Below are 15,577 nucleotides of genomic sequence, written 5' to 3'. Positions count from 1 at the left end.
AGCTCCTCTCAGAGGTGACTCTGGCACTCAGCTCATCCTGGGGATTGTTTTCTTTTCAACAAGCAGCACATACAACAGGCTGCATTTAGAGATCCCTAATCAGGCATTGCTATTTAAGCAACCTGTAATTAACCAAGAAATCCACCTAATTAGACTCTTTCCCCAAGAGGCAATTTAAAGCTAACAGTGACTGATGCTTAATGAGGGTAGCAATTCTGCTTAATTGAAGGCTTTCAGCTAAATTAAGGGGCTTACAACGTTCTACATGCCCTGGACTAGCTCTGGAGACAATCCTGCTCCTGCCACAGGCACTCTCCAGGCTCTGAGGTGCACAAGGTACAGAGGGTGCTGCAGCACAGCCTGCTCCTGCTGGTCAGCTTCAAGACAGAGCTGTTCATGCTGCCCTCAACACCCTGCAGTGCCAAAGGAGCTAGGGTCTCTGCTCCCTCCTCCCTCTGCTGCTGCCTGGCTCCCAGCTGTGCCCTCCAGCCCTCTTCCTCTGCCCATCTGAACCCCTCACCAGCCAGATGGCCTCTCTGAGCCACCCAGAGCAGCAAAATTGCTGCAGCCCTTTGCCAGCTACCCCAGCTGCATCAGTTTGCAGAAGGGACCAAACCAGCACCAGGGAGACTTGAAGCAGGGAGGACAGCAACATGCAGCCAGAGCTCTTCCTCTCCAGTTAGGAGTAAGATTTGTTTCAGCTTCTATTTCAACCCTGCCTGACAGCATCCCACAGCTACTCATTCCTCTTCATTTTCTAGACAACAAGAGCTCCTCCCAGCTCTGCTGAGCTCTCCAGAAGGGCCACAAGGTTCTGTGTTGTAGGCTCCAAAGGAAGCCAGCACCACTGGTCATTTCAGCTGGTGAGCAGTTAAACTAATAACCAGACTGTTCTTGCTTGAGAAGTGAGCTCTTGTTCTCAGCCTACCATGGACACAAGAGTCTTTCCTGTGCACTTACCCTGTACGAGTACTTTGTGCACTGCTGCACAAAACTTCCAGGGGGTCACACAAAAGAAAATGTGTGATACCTTCCATGAAGATATCTTCCTCCAAAGCTGAAGGCAGTGCATTGAGTTACAGCCTTGGCTTCAATTTTACCCCAGGCCAGTGCCCTGCTAGAACAAGCCCACAGCATCTCTCATTCTGCACAAGCCCTGCAGAGCTTATGTCTGAGACACCAGTGTGTAGGTAAGAGGCAAGCCTGCAGAGGTGAGAGCAGAGCCACATTCCTTACCGGCTTTTCTGGGTCTTGAGCTCCAGAGGCAGCAACCAAGAGCTCAAGTTCCTTCTCCCTGTTTTAGTTGTAGAAAAACCAAGAAAAAGACAAAGCTCATTCATCTACTGCACCTAATGAAGGCCCAGCCACCCCTAAGGGGGCCAGGCCCAGCCACCCACCTCCACCACAGCCTTTCAGGACGTTGAATGAAGAGGAATGCTTTCAGTAAAGTTCCTAACAAATACACTGAAATCAGTGCCTGAGTGCAGCAAGCAGCCCTGTGTGGCCATCTCAGGGCTCAGCTTCTCCAGCATGCAGTTTTCCAGTGAAACAGTCAGTAGGATCTGGGGTTTGATTCCTTGCCCCTGCAGCAGCAGCCCTGTGTGGCTTTCTGCATCCATGCCATCCTTCAGCTGCTGCCAGGCAGGCAAGGCATTTGTATTTTATTAGCCTGCATAAACAAGTGCTTTGGAAGGTAACTTCCCTGAAGTGGAGGGCAAACCAAGATTTGCCAAGTAATTAGCTAACCCTCTGGAGCAAGGAAGGTTATGTTTAGCTGGAGCTTCTTTGGCCTTCAAAGGGAACTCACATCCTTTGGTAAAGTGACATAAACCCAAACCAGTTTTCCCTTTGCTCCTCTGAAAGCTGGTGAATTTATGAGAAACTAAAGCCCTCATGCCAAGCAGCTCAAGTGGATGCAAGATGGCCTAGCTAGCTGGAGTTCCCCAGTCATGGACATGCTGTTACCACCCTGGATTCCTGCAGCCCCCTCCCACGCCCTGCCCTCACCGCCGCTTGTTGCGCTGCTGCTCGGCTATCTGCTCCATCAGCTCTTGCCTGTACTTCTCCTTCTTCCTCTGGAGAACTGCTTGGTCCTGCTCTCCTAATGGGAATGACCATGGATTTGTGTAAGTGCTCCACAAAACACACTCTTCCACTGGCCACAGCCAGTGCATTTCAGTCAGCACCAACACAGGAGAGCAGAGAGATCCTCCCTGCCTCAGCCCTGCTGCAGCCATGCAGCTTCTCTGGGTGATGGAAGGATTCTGACAGCTCTTAGCCTTTCCCCCCACACACACACAATTCAAAGGCTCCCATCTGAGGAACAGCTCCTTCCTTCTTGTGCCTTGATGCTCTGCATTGAGCTAGGAATGCTGTTTGCAACCACTTCACCCTACTAAGCTCAACAAAACCACTCCCTGCTACATGCTGTGGCTACATTTAGGCAGGAAGATGATCAGAGCCATTTGCCCTTGCACAGGACAGGACCATTTCCCACACTGCTGCAACTGAAGTCTGCCACAGCACAAAGGTTAATATTCCTCCTGTGCTTCACTGTGTAAAAAAACCTCCATCTCTCTGGGCCTTGAGCTGCTCATGGACTCTGAGCAGAAGTTTGGGCTCTTCACAACCCATTTGAAACCCTTCTTACATGAAGGGGGAAGGAACATGGCTTGCTTTTTCTCTAGCTAAGGTCTGAGGGCAACTAGCAAAGAGAAGGAAAAGTAAACATTTTTTCCCTGCCTTAATTATTCCCAGAGACAAATGAAACCTGCAATCAGCCTGCCTGAGTGCCAGGAAGGAGCTGCTCATACTCACCAAGAAGGAGGCCTGTGGCATATGGCACTTTAGCTGCAGACCTGGCCTGGTCAGTAGCTGAAGACCTGATTTGTAGCTGACTTCTGGCAAAAACAAGAGAGCAAATGGAAAGATCAAAGTCCAGTTTACCAGCAGGCTGTGCAGAGGGTGACAGAGGCACTTGCATCATTAAGTGGTAAGTTTATGACAGACCTTTCCCCAAATCCAAAGCAACAGAAGGAACTGCCTGGAGAGAAAAGGATAAAAAAGGTGTTTCCCAGCTCTTGTTTGCCTGTGGCTTCTGGGGCCAGCAGCAGCACTCAGCTGAGCTTGTGAGCAGTGTTGACAGACTGAGTGGTGCCAGTCAGGAGTTTATGGAAGGGCTTTACAAGTGCTCTGCTTCTGCCTCACCCACTTAGATCACTTCAGGGCTTGCAAAAGCAAGGCAAGAGGTAAAAGAGGGATTTTGGAGTAACTCTCCAAGAAGGACTCCAACTTGCTGCAATCATTAGAAGCCCCCAGCTGCAGAGCAGGGGCTTTGCTGCTTCGAGAAGAGAGCTGGCATGCAGGCTGCTGGAGCTGCTCTCAGAGGAAACATGCTTGCCTTGTCTGCTGCATCCTAGCTGCAGGAAAAGCCCTCAGCCACTGCAGACAAGCCATTAGGGGTTTAAAGAAATTCCCCTTCCACCATGGCTTTGAAGCACAATTGTCAGAAAGAAATATCTGTGTGCCACACCTGGAGTTTCCAGCTCTGGAGGTCTGCTGCACACGGGCCCTCTCCTTCAGCTCATCGGCATGGCCCGCAGGTTCCTCTCCTGCTGCTGCATCCTGCTGGGGCCTTCAGGAAAGAGAAAAGATCCCATCTGAAGTGAGACCTCCAGCAGCTCCCTCTCCCTGTCCTGAAGCCTGCTTTGCTCCTCTCCAGCATCACTCCACTAAGGGTGGATCAATGCCTCCTGCATCCTCTCCTTCCCATCTCATCCAGCAGCCTGGTTCCTGCTGCCTCCTGAACACAGTTTGTGTTTGCTAGTTTTTTCCAGTGCCCTGGTATGAATAAGTTCCTGCAGCTCCAAACACAGTGTCTGACACAACTCATTCATGTAGCCTCCCAAAGGCTTCCAGACATTCCACTTGCTCCACAGTTAATTGCTTTTACAATGCTACTTCTTTAAAGGCCCAGAAGAGCTTTCAAAAGCTACTTCTGCAGAGGAGTTGTTTCAACTCCGTTGGCATTTGCAGAGTGTGACTTCATTCCATCTAGAAAACACTTCTGTACTGGGAGAGGATTTTAGGGGCTGTTTCTCCCAGCTGTTAATGTCCAGAAAATTCTGCCTGTAAGCAATGACTTAAAAGCTCAGCAGCTAACAACAAAACATGATCATAACACCAGACACTTGGGAGCGCTGCAGGTTCCCTTCTGGAGGCGTTAACTTCAGGGGGCAAACACAAAGGTGGTTGTGTTGCCTATCAAAGGGCAGACAGTGCTGTTTCCATCACTGCAGGGAAGTCATCCTGCCAACAGGCCTAAAGGAAAGTAAAAGCTAAAGAAAACCAAAGCAAGCCCCAAGTCCTGTTTCCAAGACCTGTGAAGTGAGCAAACCAGCACTCTTCTGGCACCTTCTTACAACTTGCCTACAAGAAGCTTTGCTCCTTTGTTTCATTCAAATGTAGCTGCCAAAAGCCAGACCTGGAGCAGGTTTGGGAGTAGGTGAATCAGCTAAGTTGGAGTCTAGGTAACCAAAGTGCTGTACCAGTTCACACAGTACAGACTGTTGAACCTGAGCACTCCCTAGCATTGGGCTTCCCCCTCCAAGCACCCTCTGCCCCCTGATATATGATGCAGAGCTTTAGGCACTGGCCTGATTTCAAAGCATTTTTTCCAGAGCTTCTTACAAAGCTCATTTTTCAAGTGCAAAACTCCTGCTTTCCCATGGGAATCCTGGCTAGTTTTCCATGAGAGCAAGCCACAGCTGCCAGCAAGCAGCACAGGAATCAAGGAGGAGACAGAGAGCAGGATACCTCTCAGCACGAGACACCTGGGGAGTTTTTCTGCCGTAAGCACTTTCACATCTCAGCCTGGGCTCCACTCCTTCACCCATCTCAGGATCATAGTCCACTCTGTAGAACCTTCTCCCAAGATCATAACCTTCATCAAGTCTGTGATGCTTCCTGATGGGAATCCCAGACTGGCTGGCAAATCCACGCCATCCTCGACTGGGAACATCCAGGTCCTCATCGAGTCTTCTGCTGAGCAGCCGACTCCTCAGCTCCAGCTCCCCACCCTGCCTGTGGTACCTGTCTTCCTCCAGCCACCTCTTGCTTTGCAGCTCCTCATAACCTTCTGTAGAGGTGAAGGCATCCTTCTTGGGAGGTTCTGCACCTGTATGACTGGGCTCTGCTCCTGCAGGGTGGTCTGGCTGGAGCCTGCTAACAGCAGTGGGGTTTCTATTCCTGTCCATCTCATTCCGCTTTAGGGGGGGAAAAAAGAAACACATCAAGGAGAAGTGAATATGAACAAACCACACTGAGCAACCAAATGGGCTTGTGTTTCTTCAACCAATCCCTAAATCCCTGCTCCAGCACCTAAAGTGGTGCTGGAGTAATGGTGAGCCAGAGAAATGCTACAATGAGGGATTAAAAGCCAGGAGCCCTGGGGTTTTCCCTGAGGAAAAGCAGCAGCACTCCTCCTCCTCTCTACTGGTTCTCAGCAGAATGGCTCTCAGTGCTGGCTGGGCCTTTTACAAACTCAGCCTGACCTTCAGATGAAGAGGGGCAAAGAATCAAACACCACTTTGAACAATCCAGGGCCTGGTTTCAGACAGAAGAATGATTCTACTGGATAGACCTGAGTGGAGCAGGGAGCAAGAGCTCTGCTGTATGACTCTTAACAGGGCTTGTGAGGTAGACTGATGAAACAGGGGCCTCATGAAACATCCCCTGCTTGTTTTGTATGCCTTAGTCAATGATGAACCAACTGACAAGATCAGTTCTGGTCTGGATCAGCTGCAGTAGAACTGCCTTACCTCTGTGCTCTTCTTCCCCAAGTTTCTGAGCCTTTCATCCCACTGCTCCTTATCCCTGAGGTACTGATTGTACTCTTTGTTCCTTTCCAGCCGCAGCTTCTCCTACAACAGGCAGTGAAGAGGACATTAGCAGCTCCTGACCCCTCAGAACTGCAGCACTGAGGGAACAGACATGAGCTGTGTGCTGGCCCTCCCCTTCTTTGTGAGAATGCAAGGCAAATCAGAGCAAGCTGCTCTCTGCTCCCTGTCCCAGCTGGTCTGCAAGGTGCTGACGTTTACACTCAGCTTGGCTCAGCTCTAAGACTATCCCAGGACTGTACATCATGAAATGCTAAAGGCTCCAGGTAAAGCAAGCTCTGACTTGCCTTATGCCCTGATTTTAGCACTTTACTCAGCCCATAGGCATCTCTCATACCTCCTCTTTCCACCCATCACCCAGATGACAAGCAAGTTCTGTCACAGTATTTTGCAATGGCAAAGTGGCATTACAAAAGTGATCCCTGGGTATCACATCTAGATGCTTGCCCACAAACAATTGTCAAACACAAAATCATTCACTCACACTTCAATCAGCACAGAAGCACCAACTAGGGATAGGTTTGCAAGTGAGAGCAGTGCTCCACAACTGGCAGCTGCAGGTTTTCCAGCAGTGACACCACCAAACCTGCAGACAGCTCTGGAAGCTGCCTGAGGGGCGTTTCCCAAGGCTGAGAAGCCAGGGGGGTCTTTTACAGGTGGCAAACCCTCAGCAGAGCATTCAATCTGCTGTCTGCCTGCACTTTGTACCTCAGAGAGGGAACCCAAGTGCAGATGTTAACCTCTAAGCACCATCTGCCCCGAGGCCGAGTGCTTCGCAGGGCACAGTGTGACATCTCCTGGCAGCTCTTCGGCTCTGCAGCAGCAATGAACGGGAGGACAGAGGCTAGGATGCACTGCTTGAGCTGCTGAGCTATCAACCCACCCACAGTCAGGCACATGCCCAGCTCAGACAGGCCTCATTTCCACAGAATTTGTCGGAGATTCTTCACCTTTCACTGTTTCAGCACACACACCGTGCTGAAGTGCAAAGCTTGTGGCTAACAACCTCAGCACAGATGCAGACTGGCACTGAGGAGTCCTTGTGGCCTTGCCCCTTCCTGGGCATTGCACTCCTGCTGCCTTCCTTCTCTTTAGTCCCTGGTTCAATTTGGAGTTTGGGGCTTTTGCCTAGCAGCAATTTTCACTTGTTTTGAGTTCTCACCTGGCTCCAGCACAGGTAAGCACAGCAAGGGCAAAGCCAACACATTTCATAGCACAAGTCTTGCACTTGGCATCAAGCTGGGCTGGCATGGAGCTGCCCATGAAGGGTTAACCACCCAGCTCAGCAGCCACTCACTTCAGGTGCCCCAGACCTTTACCTGTGCGGATCGTCGCTCGTCAATAGGAAGAGACAATCCCTGAGTGTATGGATCCACTGCCCCAGAGGTCAGGTAATTCTTCTGCATTAAACACAAATGAAAGCCACTCAGCCCATTTCAAACCACCAAACCTGACATGACAAAGATGGTTTCATTTTCTGAAGGAAAGCTGATTGAGTTACTGAAAGACTGAAGCCAACCTTCGCACCATGGAAGTGGAGGATGTGCTTGGAACACACAAAGGAGGGAAGCAGGGAATGCAGACAGGGCTTTGCCAGGCTTTCAGCTGGAGCTTGCAAGTCTTTGTCACTTCTTCCCTGTCACACAGTTTCAAGGATTACCTAAGCTAGTCCCTGTACAGTAACAAAGTCTCTGTGGTAGCTCAAACCCCACCTGGTTACTCAGCTCTCCTCGGAGCCAGCAGCATCACCACGAGCATCTGTACAGGAGGAATTTCCCCAGGCTTCCTTAAGGTGGAAAACTGCCTTTTCTAACTGCAGCCAGCTGATGGAAGCCCTCCTAGCACCAGCACAGGCACCACTCTGCACCTCAACACTAACTGCAGTCCCCAGACTTTCGGGGTAATGACCCACCCCCAAATCCTGCAGTTCCTTAGGGGCCATCAGTCACTTTCCAGCATTTCACATCAACCACCAGAGCTGGAACAGGGCCTCAGCTAGTGGCTGCTCTACCCATCACTCATTCACTAAAAGCACCCCCAGGCCATTCTCAGTCACTCATCTGTTTCATAAATCCTATTATCCTCAATGAAAAGATCATCTCTGAGTGGCAGGGCTGATGAGGGGAATGGGTTAGACATGGATGTCACCAGCATTGCTCCCTTCCATCATCTGTGTCATAACACAGCTTAAAAGCTTAGAGGCATGTCAGCCAGGAGCAGCTCTGCCCTCCCCAGCACAAACCCACAGCATTAGAGGGCTGTTTCACAACCACACACCACCAGATGTAAGGGATTTCATAACCACAGCACAGGGACAGCTGCACTGCCATGGAGAGCTCAGGTGCTTTTAATGGAAGCCAATCCATTGTAATCCTCATTAGGTTCATTCTTTTCCCCACTTTGACCACATCTGCAGAGATTACCTCTGATCTTAAAGGCTAGCTGCCAAAACCAGAGGCTGATGTGGAAGTGTGAGACTAAACAAGTTATCAGCCAAAGCATCTTCACCAGGACAGCTGCTGAAGGCTGCTTCATCTCTTTGTGTGGGGAAAACAAACCAGAGATCATTCTCCTGGCTCTTCAAGCTGATGTGTACTACACCAGAGGGAAAGCCACACCAACACACACTCTGTGACCTGAGGTTTGGAAGAGCAAAGCTCAGCTGAGACTAACACACTAAGAAGTTAGTGTAAAAATTATTTGGCTACTTGGGTTAAAGTGTGCTGTGTCCCAGCTCTCCCCACAGAGCCTAACTCTGTTCTGGAGCTTAATCTCAATCAAGAAGGATCACCTTGCTTAGAGGTTGAGAGGGCAGTTAGTTAATTGTGCTGCTGGGCAGGAATTCCAGGGCATACTAACAGAGTTCACTTCACCACCTGCTTGGTATCCATTACCTCCTGGTCCTTGACTGAAGTTGCTTCATTCAAACAACAGTGTGTGACAGTTATACACAAAATCAGAGTGGTTTGGGTTGCATGTGACCCTCAGCATCCCCTGGCACGTAGACATGGCAGTATCAGGACACAAAAATGTGTCAAATGGCAAAATGTGCCTCTGGTACTGGTTTTCCCCCCTCACACCACCTCCATCCCTGCTTTCTGCCCACTGGGTGCTAGGCTCTGCTGCTCTCCTGAGCACTGTTGAGGAGATTTCAGAGGGACAGGGAAGAGGGAAGCCCTGACTCTGCTTCCAGTGCCACACTTCAGAGCTCATGATTTTATTCCAGCCTTATAAAGTATGTCTATGAAGGAAAAACATACAACTCTGAGCTCTCAACATGGATGTAACTGACAAGCCTTGAAGCAAACCTCTGCTGAAAGAGAAGCTTTTGTAGCACCAGCAGGAACAGCAGCAGCAATGGGAAACAAGCAATCAACAAGTGCTTACAAAGCTGATTAATGGAAAATGCTAACTGTCAGCCATCCCCCTGCACAGAGCAACCACTGCTGTTAATCACAGCTGATCACAGCATGCACAGGCACACCCAGGCACAACACAGCAACCATTTCCCTTCGGTTTTTAATCCAAAGGCAAAGCTTTCAGACAAAGCAAAAGGCACTCATTGGAAGGGGAGAGTTAGATTACATTGCAGGCACCCTACCTTTCTTTTTGCCTGGGAAATACCCTAAAAGTCAGGGAAAAGATACTGTTCAAAAAGAGGAACTCAGATATGCTTTGACTTCAGAGGTCTCTGCTCAAAGCCAGCTCATGCCTTCAGCTTAAGACACTGACACTCAGTACTTCAAATCAGGAGCCAAATAATTCCTCTTGGCTGTTTTATTCCTGTTTGGCCAAGAAGGGACACAGGATATTCCCAATGTGAGGCCACCTCATCATACAAACCATTTCCACTTTCCATGGCTGTTCATGCTGAGCAGAACAAAGGGGTTTGATTGATAGCATTGGAAAGAAGTCATGGAGGGAGTCACACCAATCACAGGAGCATCCTTACCTGAATGACAGAACACTGAGAGCCTCAGGAAACAATCTAATTTAAATTAACTACGGAAGAATGAGCACCACAGAATGGTTTGGCTTGGAAGGGACCTCCAAAGGTCATCCAGTCCAACCCCCCTGCAGTCAGCAGGGACATCCTCCACCAGAGCAGGTTGCCCAGAGCGTTGGCAAACCTGACCCCAAATATCTCAGGGATGGAGCCTCAACCACCTCCCTGGGCAACCCGTTGCAGAGTTCTGGCACCCTGCTGGTGCAGAACTTGTTCCTCACATCCAATCTCGATCTGCTCTGCTCTAATTTCAAACCATGGCCTCTTGTCCTGTCCCTGCAGGCCTTTGGAACAGTCCCTCTGCAGGTCCATTTAAATGAGAGGCCTTCTAAGAGAGTCCCTAAGCTGAGTGAAGCAGACAGGAAGCCTCACCTGAGAGAGGTACCTCTTATAATCCTGGCGAAGCTCCTCCTTCAGCTTGTGCTTCTTGCGTTCATATTCTTCACCAAGAGGCAAACTCAAGCCACAGTCACCTGAAAGTTGCACAAATACTGTTGTCCTTTTGCACCAACAGAAAGCACAGCCTGCAAGAGCTACAGCTGGGTGTTCATTAGATATTGGCAAGAAAAAAGGAACTACACACCAAAACAGGGGAGAAAGGGTGGGGGGAGGCAGGAACAGGTGGCCCAGGGAGTTTGTGGATGTTGCCTCCCTGGGGATGTTCCACACTGAGTTGGATGAGATCTCAGGCAACCTGGGCTGGTGGGAGGTGTCCCTGCCCATGGCATGGGGCTGGAACTGGATGAGCTTTAAGGTCCCAAACCACTCTGTGAATCATGAATCTAGGAAAATCACCTTCTCTGTGTGAGGAGCTGGGGGGGAAGCACAGAAAAAAAGGACTGGATACTGCTTCCCCCCAGCAGGGGGAAGGCATCCTCTTGGAGTCAAGTGCAGCCAAAAGATGAACTTCCAAGGCTTTTGCTGCACCCAAATGCACCAGGAAAAGAGATTACCTACCAGGGACCAGCAAGCAGCTTTTCCTTGAGTTTTTCATTTGTTTAGGGTTTGTGTTTGTCAAGAGGGTTGTTTGGGGCTGGTTTTGCTGGTTTGTTCTCTTTGTTTGGGCTTTTTCCTTTGTGTGTGTGTTTGTTTTAAAGGCAACTACCTTTACAAGGAGTACAAGAGAGTGCTTGGCACATTATCCTTCCCCAAAACAAAGCATAAGGAGAAGAAGTTCCAGACAAGCCCAAGGTGTTTGGAAGACTTCAGCAGTGGTGTCATCACTAAAACTCCAAAGTACTCATTCCCTGCCCACAACTTCTCAAAGGTAATGAAATGTTCCTTCAATCTAGAGGACACCAAAATACTGTACATACTGTACCTGAAGCATAGTTCTGTTGCCTGTTTGGAGGTATGTTTTCTTTAGCCACGGAGATTAACATTTTGCTAGCCCCTGAAAGCTTCTCTGACTCCTTATTCTGAAAGCAAAGCACAACACAACACTTTGCATCACGAGGTAAAACAGGTATCCCAAGGAACAACAACATTGTTGATCCTAAGTAAGATCACAGTTATTGACAGAGTTCTTCCCCCTGGAGAATGGGGAGACCCAAAGTGCTGCTGGATTAACACATCAAGCAAGTTGTAGCTGCTGTTAAAAGCTCAAGCTGTTTGGGGCTGTGGAAGTCAGAAGGTCAGAGCAAAACTCTCATGTTTTAGCAAGGACTTCAGTTTGCATAGTTTAGGTACAGTTTTTTTGCCAGTTGCTGGCACACAGCTTCATGCTGACCTGTAGACTATAAAAGCTTTATAGCTTTGGAGTTAAGTGCTCCAACTATCTAGGAGCACGGGGATAAGGATGGATTTCCTTTAATCACCTGGATTAAGCACTTTGTGTTTTGCTTCTCCTGGATTAAGTACTTTGCTGTTTGTATTTGTTAGCGTCTGTAACAGAAGTTTTGAGGATGTTTACACCCTCTCCCCCAGCTTGTCTCCCCGCTAGCCAGTTTCCCAGGGGCAGTGGAAGGAACAGTATCCACTGACAAGCTTGTAGGACACAAATGTTGATGTGTGCAGGGGCAACGATGTTTGCAAACCCACAACAAACAAACTATCCCCGGAACAGGTGAGTCTCGCACACAACCCAGTAACAGCTCCAGCTCCGAGGGCACAGCAAAACCAAGCTAAAACGGAGACCCTAGCAACGGGAGCGTTTGTAGCTCAGAGCCAGCCACCGCCGAGACCCCCACCCGCGGTGGATGGGGAGGGGAACGGAGGGCACAGAGAAGTCCTGCATGGTTGGGAAGGAGGACAGTGGGGGCACAGAGCCGCCCGGGGGGGCTGGGACGGGGAGGAGCGCGTACCGGGAGCGGGGAGCAGCGGGAGGGACCGAGCGCACCGCAGGCACCGCCGACTGCAGCCCACCGGCCGCTCACCCGCCCAGCGCCCGCGGCCCTATCACGTCACGGTATCCAAGGGCCCATTGGCTGGCGCGGCTGCCAATCCGGCGCGGCCCCGCCCAGCCGCTTAACCCCATCGTGGCCGAGCCCAGGACAGCGCCCTCGGGCTCCGGGAAGCCGCAAAGCTCTTACCCTCAGCTCCATGTAGGGTGGATCTTCCTCCAGCTCGGCCTTATCCTGCGCCAGCCTGGCCTTCTGCTCCTCAATAAACTGCTCTAAGTCGTCCGCCATCATGTCTGAGGTGACAGGAGAGACACAGAACGTTGCCCCAACATCAGAGCCTCAGCAGTTTCGACCTCAGTCACAGCACTTCAGTCACGTTTGTGTTTGTTTGGGGGTTTTTTGTCTCCTCAGAACTACAAGCCTTAAGATGTTTGCTGGGTCACCAAAACACCTGACTCAGGAAACCCACCCCTGGAGGAGGTTAGTTGATGTCAGAGAGAAAACAAAGATTCCAGGTGATGAGGCTGAAAATATTTCTCTCCTCTTTTTCCCCAGCTTGGTTAACACATTCTGAGGTAGGCTAACTGCAGCTCTGCCACTGGCCCTTCACTACACACCAGCACGAGATTGCTAGTGAACTCTAACAACACGATTAGGCAATTTAAAACAAACAGGATAAAGGTACCATTAGACACACACCCCACCCCAAAAGAAAAGGTACAGAAAGGGTAAGATCCACATACTCTAAAGTAAACTTTTTTAAACGATCGTACAAGCAATTCTGTGCTCAACTCACGATCACAAGGAGTCCTGAGCTGAAAGCCCTTCAGAGCAGAGCATTCAGCATCTCAAATGTGCAAGCTGCTGTCCTTGGCTGCTCACAGATAACACAATGAACATGTAAGCGAGTCACATTGTGAAAGGGAGCTGCACAGAAGTTCAGGCTCATGCTCAGGCTGAGTATTTCTTGCTAGGATGATCTGATCACAGCGAGAGAATACTGCAAACCCTCATCCTAGAGCATAAAAAGCAGGAAGCAATCCCCAAAGAATGAGTACACACAATCCTCCTCATCTCCACCCAGCATGCTCACCAACTCCACTGGAGGAGCTTTGCAAAGCCCAGGCTGCAGAGGAGTCTGGACATTCTATTCCATGCTTGACAAGAGCGGAGACAGGGATGACAGCACTCAATATGAGTGACAGTAATCATCCCCCTTTATTGCTCCACACTTCATTATAGTCTTATCTTATGCATAGTTAATTCTATCTAATTTAACACATACTATTGGTTTCTCTCTAAAAGGGTACATCACTGTTCTCACAACTCTGTGGACTTTCTTCTGCTCAGTCTAATTGCTCTTTTTCCCAGATCTCACCTCCTCCTTATCTTGCTTGCCTCCCTTCTCAGGGGCAGCTGGACTTCAGCACGCCAGGCAATCAGCACTTTCCCACATCTCCTACTCCACCGCTATATTATCAACAGAGACTTCTTCAAGGCCTGAATCGCACAGGTGTTCCTGGGACCCATGTCCCCTCTTGCTCAAAACAATCCCCAACACTTAATGGCAGCAACAAATGGAGGAGCAAATGATGAGCCTCAAACCCCTCTAACAGCCCCCCACAGCTCCAGCAGCAGGATTGCTCACGCAGGTTCCCAAGCAATCCCTTTCCACCCATTCCCTAAACTCAGATTGCACAGCAGTTGTGGAGGCTAATTCAGCACCTCTCTGAAGTCTGCACACACCGTATGAAGCCAACAATGGGCAGCAATAAGAGCATTAGAAAACGTCCTGCTGTGAGCAGTTCAGCTTTGCTCAGCCAGGGCTGCTCCTGGCGGGGAGAAGCTGATGGGGACAGCTCCTGACAAGGGTTGCTGAAAGCCTCTGCCTGAGGCTTGCTCCTCTGCACACCAAGGACACTGCCACAGCTTGTGCCACACCTTGAAGGGCACCTGTGGGGGGAACTGGGCAGCACGGGCAATTCTAAACCATTTTATGGTTACTATTTCCAGATGGGTTAGTTTCTTTCCAAACCTATCAGTCCAATCAGTCCCAGCCCAACCCCTGGGAGGAAAGCTCACAGCTGCAGGCCTTGGAGCACACTAAGCCAACTAAAGCTACAGCCCAGCTGTGTCAGCACCCCTGAAGAGGCAGGGGAAGGGGCCACACGCCTCCCAGACAACAGCGAGACATTCTCCATCCCACACCCTTCTGCCCGAGCCGATCATCTCCAGTGACGCAGGAGTGCAGCCGCTCCCAGGCGAGTGCCCGGAGCGCGCCGCACGTGTCCGCGGCCAGCCCGTGCCGGGGCTGAGCTACAGCAGCTGCTCCCCCACCCGGCAGAGAAGGGGAGCGGGGAAAGGAGCAGACCGCCGGCGCGACATGAAAGTTCATTCAGTAAGCCAGCCAAGCGCCCGGCGAGATTCCTCCCCTCGCCGGACGGACCCACCCGCCTCTCCAGCGATGGATGCACGCTTTAACCCAGACCCCATGGATTTCGGGAAGCCTTCCGAGCCAAGGAAACGTGTTTATTTCTCCAAGCCGAGAGCTTGGCGAAGCGCCGCTCCCCAGCCCGCAGCACCGGCCGGCCCCCATCCCAGCCTCCCTCCCGGGCCCCCGGGCCGGGTGTGCCAGGAGGGCGGCGGAGGGCCGGGCGGCAGCCGGCGCTGCGGGCTCGGGCCCTTTAAGGAGCGCGGCACCGTTGTTAGGCAACAGCCGCACAACACACCGACTCCCCACGGAAAGGCCTGGAGACCCCCCGCCGCCCCCCGGGGGGGACCCCCGTGCTCGGTACCATGGCTCGGGGCCCCGTTCGGTGTCCCCCCCGGCAGGGCCCGCTTCCTACGCTGCTCCCCAGCCAGCCGCTCCCGTCCCGCCCACTGCGGAGGCGAGCCGGGAGGGCCCGAGCAGGACCGGCTGCTCGGGGTCGGCAGACCGGGCCGAGGCGGGGAGCGTGCGCGCGGTGTTCGCCGTCCCGACCGCTCCGCTCACCGGCGCCCGCCGCTCTCCCCGCGTCCCGCTCCCGCTGCCGCCTCCCCGGAAACCGGCGCCCCGCAGCGCCCCCTGCCGCCCCGGAGGAACCCTCTGTCCCGCCGCGGGGCCGGCACCGGGGGCAGGCAGCGGCCTCCCCTCCGCAGGCCGCCCCCTCCGAGGCGCCGCCCGGCCGATGGCGAGCGGGAGGAGGGAGCCGTGACCCCCCGAAGGCGCGAGTCGTGCCGCGACATGCCGTAACCGCGGCGCGGAGAGCGGCCCCGCAGCCGCCCGCCGGCTCCCGCCCCCCCCGCAGCGAGCCCCGCGCCGCCGCGCCTGCGCGGCCCCTGCCGCCGCCTCC

General features: G+C 51.9%; 1 protein-coding gene across 13 annotated transcripts in view; it reads right to left on the bottom strand.

Annotated features, from left to right (window-relative positions):
* The window catches only part of CSPP1 (centrosome and spindle pole associated protein 1), a 32,001-nt gene extending 16,444 nt beyond the window's left edge, over positions 1-15,557 (bottom strand). For 3 of the 13 annotated variants that reach the window (XM_068162512.1, XM_068162514.1, XM_068162523.1), the window contains exons 1-12: positions 15,238-15,555; positions 12,435-12,538; positions 11,225-11,321; positions 10,276-10,376; positions 9,499-9,522; positions 7,217-7,297; positions 5,820-5,921; positions 4,816-5,264; positions 3,533-3,634; positions 2,818-2,900; positions 2,008-2,101; positions 1,237-1,294 (exon numbers count right to left, since the gene is read on the bottom strand). In XM_068162512.1, coding sequence (XP_068018613.1) covers positions 1,237-1,294; positions 2,008-2,101; positions 2,818-2,900; positions 3,533-3,634; positions 4,816-5,264; positions 5,820-5,921; positions 7,217-7,297; positions 9,499-9,522; positions 10,276-10,376; positions 11,225-11,321; positions 12,435-12,536 — 1,293 coding nt within the window. In that variant the 5' untranslated portion in view covers positions 12,537-12,538; positions 15,238-15,555. Of the gene's footprint in view, positions 1-1,236; positions 1,295-2,007; positions 2,102-2,817; positions 2,901-3,532; positions 3,635-4,815; positions 5,265-5,819; positions 5,922-7,216; positions 7,298-9,498; positions 9,523-10,275; positions 10,377-11,224; positions 11,322-12,434; positions 12,539-13,623; positions 14,278-15,040 lie in introns of those variants that run through there. The other 10 variants (XM_068162519.1, XM_068162515.1, XM_068162513.1 and 7 more) reach the window with 10 other exon arrangements.
* Between the last annotated feature and the right edge of the window lie 20 nt (positions 15,558-15,577).

The sequence above is a fragment of the Melanerpes formicivorus genome, unplaced genomic scaffold (assembly GCF_026170545.1).
Source record: "Melanerpes formicivorus ecotype bairdi unplaced genomic scaffold, bMelFor1.0.p_v2 SCAF_65, whole genome shotgun sequence".
Taxonomy (NCBI): Eukaryota; Metazoa; Chordata; class Aves; order Piciformes; family Picidae; genus Melanerpes; species Melanerpes formicivorus.
This window is presented reverse-complemented; position numbering and strand designations above follow the sequence as displayed.